This window comes from Simochromis diagramma, unplaced genomic scaffold (assembly GCF_900408965.1).
Source record: "Simochromis diagramma unplaced genomic scaffold, fSimDia1.1 OVJJ01000216.1, whole genome shotgun sequence".
NCBI lineage: Eukaryota > Metazoa > Chordata > Actinopteri > Cichliformes > Cichlidae > Simochromis > Simochromis diagramma.
Window position 1 is genome coordinate 643,801 of NW_024386883.1, and position 6,862 is coordinate 650,662.

Here is a 6,862-nt window from a genome sequence, read left to right on the forward strand (position 1 = left end):
TGGTGCACAACAATGCCCAGCCTCATGTGGCAAAAGTATGCAGGCAGTTCCTGGAGAATGACGGAATAAATATGATTGACTGGTCCTCATGCTCACCTGACCTAAATTCAGTCCACATCTAATCCAATCCACATAAATCAAACAGCACACTTCTGGGATTTTAAGTTTTAGTCCATCAGACTACTGACAGTGTGAGGTGCAAACTGACAGCAATTTGCACCTCACACTGTCTAGGAGCTCAGTGATGCCCTGATCCAGATCTGTGAGGAGATCCCCCAAGACTCTATCCATTGTCTCATTAGCGGCATGCCCCGATGTTGTCGGGCATGATTGCAACCTTTTTTGGGGCCATACAAACTACTGAGTTTCAGTAGTTCAACTTGCATATATACAAAAAACCTGAAATAGTTATTTTAAACAGAATAGAGACATCTGTCTGGGATAGAAAGACTGGAAAACTGTTTAGAAGTACAGGTATCAGATACTGTTTAGGTTCCTGATAGCTAAACATACACAGTGGCTATTGGATCGAATAAGACAACATTATTATTGACTCACTCTTTGAAAAATACCATTCTTTGTTTAAAAATTATATTTCCATTGCACTCCGGGTGTAGCGTGTGAGAAGACGAAAACGTGTTAACTGAATCCTGGCACGTGATTGGCTCTGCAGATTTCAAACTTAAATCCCGCGTGCGGCTGTTGTGTCGCGATAGGTTTCCTTTCTTCTTCGGGAGCTGTCGGCCGCTTCCGGTTACATGACGACGACGGCGTTTATACAAAAAGAGAGAAGGAAAACACAAGGAAAAACACCTTTCTTGGCGAGAACAGCGGAAACTTAATACAAATCGCCAGATTGCTGTTAATGGATTGCTTATGTATCAGCATAACTAACGACTGCTGACAAGTTAGCTTGGCTGGAAAACGTATGAGTAGTGCAAGATCGCAGATATTTGGAGTTTATTGTTCTTCGCCTGCTTCCTCCAGCTAGGCTATTTCTGTGTTGCTGTACGCTACATAGCCAAGCTAGCTAACGTTAGCTAACGCTGGATGCCAACACGGTCTGTGCTCCTGGTTGTCAGTTAGCGAGCGGTTAGAAAGGAAAGGAAACCGCGCTGTTAATCGCTTTACCGCTGGACTCCGCTATCCGCTTCTAGCTCGTTGGCTTTAGTTGGACGAGAATGGCAACTACGGCATTGTACGCCTGTACGAAGTGTAACCAGCGGTACCCCTTCGAGGAGCTGTCGCAGGGCCAGCAGCTGTGCAAGGTTTGGGAGTGTATGTGTGAGTGAGAGAGAGAGAGTCTGCTTGCAAACAAGAATCATCAAACAATCACGACACGAAAGAGTGAAGCAGTGTGCGGGTGTTTTTTGTTTGGTTTTTTTTTGCCGACGGGGTGTCACGGTGCTACAACAAGTAGCAGGTTAGACAGGCTCACATTATGTAACAAGTTGGAAGGCAACCGTATTAACGTAACCATGTTTAGATCACTTCTGTACATCGTGCTCTTTATTTAAAGCGCAACAACACAACCATACCACATGTTTACCTGTTGAATATTTGTTCCCGGTAAATTAAAAAAAAATGTAGATTACATGTTTGGTAGTCTTTCTCGTTTGTAGCTGAGGAGCAGAGTTCGTTTATTGGCAAAGGAAAAAAATATTTAAATGAAGAAAACCTTGAAGCAAACCTGGCTGATTTTTCCTTTAGATGTTTTCTTCCATAGGCCATGGCTTTTCTTTGCATTAGTGCCGTGCGATACCAACCAAATATAGAGCCAGCATGGCCGATACCAGTACCGTTACTTTTAACCTGTAAAGGTAGCTTATGTAGGAAAGAGCAGTGTGTCGTGATTTATGAGATGAGTAGTCTTCACTTGGCTAATTCTGAACAAATTTTAAGGAACACTAAATCACCGTTTTTACTGTTCACAATAATTAGTTAACACAATAAAACATAACTTTCAGCTGTTCATGGATTTTGAAACTTGGTCTTTTGTAGAGCTGGGATATAAATGTGCCTGTCTGTAAAGCACTTTGGGTCAACTTCTATAGCACATTTGAACAACAGAATATGAGTAACATAGATATGACAGTCAACACAAAAAGGCTCAGACATTGTTCACTGTGCATGTTTGAGGTATATTTTTTCATTTCCAAAAAAATAATGTATTTAGCACAATTCAGAAGGCTACATACTGAACTTAAAGGAACACTTATATCAATCTCATACCAATACCGGCTTTGGTGTCAATACAGTCACTGTTCATATCGATCTCCCCACCTCTACTAGATTAACTGATACATTCAAGATTATTTTTAATTAATTTTTTTAAGACCTAGACATTGTCACAAAAAGTCTGTTAAACCATGATTGTTCTGTTAATAATGCCTTTGTTTCCCTCAATGGGAAACCCTACTGTGACATTATGCTGGGCTTGTATAGAGAAAATTTACATTGGTGTTTTCACAGATGTTGTAGCCAGCGCACAATACGCACCACCTGCAATGCAGTTTCCACTGTAATAGACCGCAGTAGTGCTGTTTGTTTGTCACCATTCACCAGCAGACAGTCGTGTGCCACAAAATGATATGTCTTTGTTTTTGTACTGCAGGAGTGTCGCATCGCTCACCCAATAGTGAAGTGCACATACTGCAGATCTGAGTTTCAGCAGGAAAGGTGAGATGTTTCACCTCCCAGTGATGTTTGTTCAGCTTTCATTCACGCCAACTCAATGAATTTCGTTGAAGCTTGTTTTGGCTTGAAACCGGTCTTTATTCTTTGCAGTAAAACAAATACAATCTGCAAGAAATGTGCCCAGAACGTCAAACAGTTTGGAACGGTGAGTAGCAAATTTCTCCTGGTTTTTTTTGTAATACTAGCTGTATTTTCTAGGTCCTGCTTCACTTTTTGCATTTTCTTTTTTATTATTATTGTTTATTTATTTATTTATTTATTTTTCGTTTGTTTGTCTTTGCAGCCCAAACCTTGCCAGTACTGTAACATTATTGCAGCTTTTATCGGGACAAAGTGCCAGCGTTGTACTAACTCAGAGAAGAAATATGGACCTCCACAGACCTGCGAACAATGCAAACAGCAATGCGCCTTTGACCGTAAGGAAGAGGGGAGGAGAAAGGTAAGAGTCTGAATTGCTTGCAGTCTACTGTACAGTTTAGTAGCAAGTTTTATGAGCTAATATCACCTCCTGTTTCAGGTGGATGGAAAACTTCTGTGCTGGCTCTGTACGCTTTCCTACCGCCGTGTCCTGCAGAAGACTAAGGAGCAGAGGAAGGGCTTTGGTTCCTCCAACTCTTCATCCCTGAATGAGAAAGACCACCACTCCAGATCGCACCATCATCATCACCATCACCAACACAGACACAGCAGTTCTCACCACAAGTATGTCATCTGTTGTATCGCCTCTTTCCTCTTTGTCCCCAGGCTGCTCAGTCAGCCCTTCAAGTTTGAAAAACACATAAATGTTTTATGTGTCTGTCATATCTGCAGGCTGAGTGGGAGCCTGAGTCCTGAACAGGAGCAGGGACTGTGGAAGCAGAGGTAAAGCTGCCTTCTTATTTAAGGCTCTTATTGAGTTTTTATTCCCAGAGTGAACACTTCCTTTTTCATCTGCTCTGCAGCCATAAATCGTCTTCAATCCAAAAGGAGACTCCAAAGAAGAAACCAAAACTGGAGATGAAGCCATCCAACGGGGACAGGTACGACAAATGTAGCACATTATGTGCTATATTATGGTTACATATGTTTTCCTTTATGCCGTTCCCATTGTTGGCTTCATGCTCATTTCCTTCTCCCTCCAGTAGTTCCATTACCCAGTCTATGGATTCAGGGGGAACGGACAACTTCATTCTCATCAGCCAGCTGAAGGAGGAAGTGATGTCACTGAAGAGACTTCTGCAGCAGAGGGATCAGACCATCCTTGAGAAGGACCGAAAGGTAGGTTAATCTGCCTCAGCTGACCTCTGCTTTTGCTTTGCTTTGTTTGAGGGGTTGATTTCTAATGACCAAATTCTCTCGTAGCTCACAGAGCTCAAAGCAGACTTTCAGTACCAGGAGTCAAATATGAGAGTGAAGATGAATCAAATGGAGAAATCACACAAAGAAGCTATGGAGCAACAGCAGGTAGGAATACATGTGTGACACTGAGGGTTTCAGATTCTTACTCCTCATTAGTATTAGTCTTCACCTGTGTCAGTTTTAATTGCCCAGCTGTTTCCAGTAGGTGTGGAAATGTAGCCATTTGATACACCAGAGAAACAATTCATGGGAATTATGTTCTGCAATGATGTAAAGGTTATAATGGATTAATATTATGATAATAAAGGGATGGTTCACTGTGTCAGCTGATCCATTTCCGTCATCATCATCATCAAATGTGTCGGTCTTAAATTGTCTTTATAGTTATTTTCTAAGTGTAACAGTGTAAAAGTGTGCATGTTACTAATTGGATTTTTTTTAACCCTATATGCCAACATTTATAACTCATTATGTATTTTGTTTCCACAGGCTAAGAACAGGGAGTTGATGAAACAAGTGGCTGCCCTCTCCAAGGGAAAAAAGTTTGACCGGACAGGAAGTTCACTATTGTTACCCTAACAATAGGCCGGCCAGGGTGACAACACAGAGCGGCTTCATTTTTTGTAACACTGTGAAAGTCTCTCTCCTGTGTTTCCTCATTGCCATCGACATCAACTACTTCTAAATTGGTAAAAAGCCAGAGACCATGTTGTACATGGAAGTGAAATGTTAAATCAAAGAATCCTTCTTTCTCTAAATAAATAAATCAATGTATTTTAGATATTTTCTGGCGGCTTTTCCACTGGATCATAGGATATGACTTTGGATGTGGTGGAGGATGGAGTCCTTTTTTTTGTTTGTTTGTTTTTTGTTTTTTTTGTTTGTTTTTTTTTAAATCCAACACTGCCGGGCCAAAACAAAAACCATGGTGTGCATACAGTATGTGGAGAACGTTGTCAATGCAGCCACTTAATGTTTATGGATGTCATGCATTTTATTTATTCAACTGTATTTCTTAGCTTTTTTTTTTTGTATTTCCTCACAACATACTAAGAGAATATCCCACATTTTGGGGTTTTCTTCAATAGTAATTAGTTATATTTTTGTAAATGGACGCGATTGTGGAAGACAGATGCTCCTTAACGGAGACCATGTGCAACTTTACAATGTATGCAAACGTGGGAAAGGCGACCACTGAGCTGCTGCTCGACAGTAGAGAAATCTCTCGGTTAACGATTCATAAACATAAAACCAACCAATGAGCACTCAGAAAGGCCGTCTCTTGGCTGCCCAGTTACTCACTGTGTGACAGCTGTAGTGCTTTGCTGTTTCTCTTTAGTGGAACGATTGTAATACTGCATGATTTTACTGCCAGATACCGGGTGGCTTTGTGGTCAGACTTTTTCTTCCCCTGCCCCTCTTTTAATTAGTTTTTTAAGAGTCACTTGTAAATGTATCACCGGGGTCAGCCAATGTATTTAAACTATTGCTTGTATCTGTTTTAGTGAGTACAGTATGTGTATGGTAAGGCCAGTTGAAATTAACATGTCTGTAGAAGATGCTTTTTAAACAAACACACCTATCACCCTACATTACTGGGCTGGTTTCATACTGTGGTGTCCAGGATCACTTTTGTACTTTTCCAAACCAAGTGTTTTAAAACTATTAAAACTGGCTAAACTGTTACGGTGTTCTCTTTGACTTTTTATTTTACTTATTACTCAGCGGGCCTCTATTATTAATGCATAGTAGTTTACCTTTATGAACATGTGGAAAAGAGGGAGAGTGAATATACTGGGTAAAGGATACTGAATTAAGACCTGATGGTAAGGGATAGGGTGAGATGGAGGCAGATGGAACAGCTGAAAGAAGAATGCTTGAGTCCATTGAGTGAGGAATGACATCTGTGTCAAAGCAAAAATATGTACAGATTGTAATGTTTTTAGTAGCTTCCAGATGTGATTATGCACTCCCTGTCACCACCAGCAGGTAACTTTTTACCAATGGGCTGGGTTTGATTAGTGTTGTTGTTTTTGCTTTTCATATTTCTTTTTTCTTTTCTTTTCTTTTAATGCATCACAACATCACCCAGAGGTATCGCTGGGTATTAAATTAAAGTACAGACTGACACTGGTTCAAGTTTGGTTGACAATTCCGCAAAATAATTCATAGTTTTGACGTAAAGTCATTGCAACTGTTCGCATTCTGTTGATAGATTCTTCTTATTTTAAACCGGAATTGACTGTACCTGTAAAGAGGTAGTATCAAATACTTGACATCTGATATAGAGAACAAATAAATAATATCTGGTGCACTCAAGTTCTAATTTTTAGAACAATAAAAAGTGAAAACCGTAAGACCAGTAAGTTTTGAATTCATCTTGAAAGATTTCCAGTAAACACTGATTCCCCAACAGCTTTAGGGACGCCATGTCACAGAAAGTATTTTAAGATGTGTGTACTGTAAGGGCATATAATTAAAGTTATTTGCGATAAATTGAGCAAATTTTGAGTTAATGTAGGAGTGATGTGTGGGACGGAGAGATTTCGCAGGTCTTTCCTCCCCACTGCTGTCAGACTCCATAATAAAGACTTTAACTGATCAAGCACACACATCCATACGTATGCAATAATACTAAGTGCAATAATCCTTTCTGTCATCGTTGTATTTTTACTCAGTTGTATATAGTATTTGTATTTGTATTCTATTTTTATCTTATTGTATATTTATTTTATTTTATTCTACTGTATATAGTATTTTATTCTATTCTGTACAGTTGTGTACTGTATTTATTCTTATTGTATTCAAATTTTTGCCTCATAACTTT

General features: G+C 39.7%; 1 protein-coding gene across 2 annotated transcripts; it reads left to right on the forward strand.

Annotated features, from left to right (window-relative positions):
* The first annotated feature begins 713 nt into the window (after positions 1-713).
* On the forward strand, positions 714-5,721 carry fam76b (family with sequence similarity 76 member B). 2 transcript variants are annotated; one of them, XM_040032763.1, is made up of 10 exons: positions 714-1,268; positions 2,615-2,679; positions 2,788-2,842; positions 2,981-3,136; positions 3,215-3,399; positions 3,508-3,558; positions 3,639-3,716; positions 3,822-3,954; positions 4,039-4,140; positions 4,525-5,721. In XM_040032763.1, the coding sequence occupies exons 1-10, from the start codon at positions 1,182-1,184 to the stop codon at positions 4,612-4,614; spliced, it is 1,002 nt and encodes a 333-aa protein (XP_039888697.1). In that variant the 5' UTR covers positions 714-1,181; the 3' UTR covers positions 4,615-5,721. The 2 variants fall into 2 exon arrangements, with proteins under 2 accessions (XP_039888697.1, XP_039888696.1); XM_040032762.1 differs by having other exon boundaries at positions 716-1,268; positions 3,819-3,954.
* Positions 5,722-6,862: the final 1,141 nt, after the last annotated feature.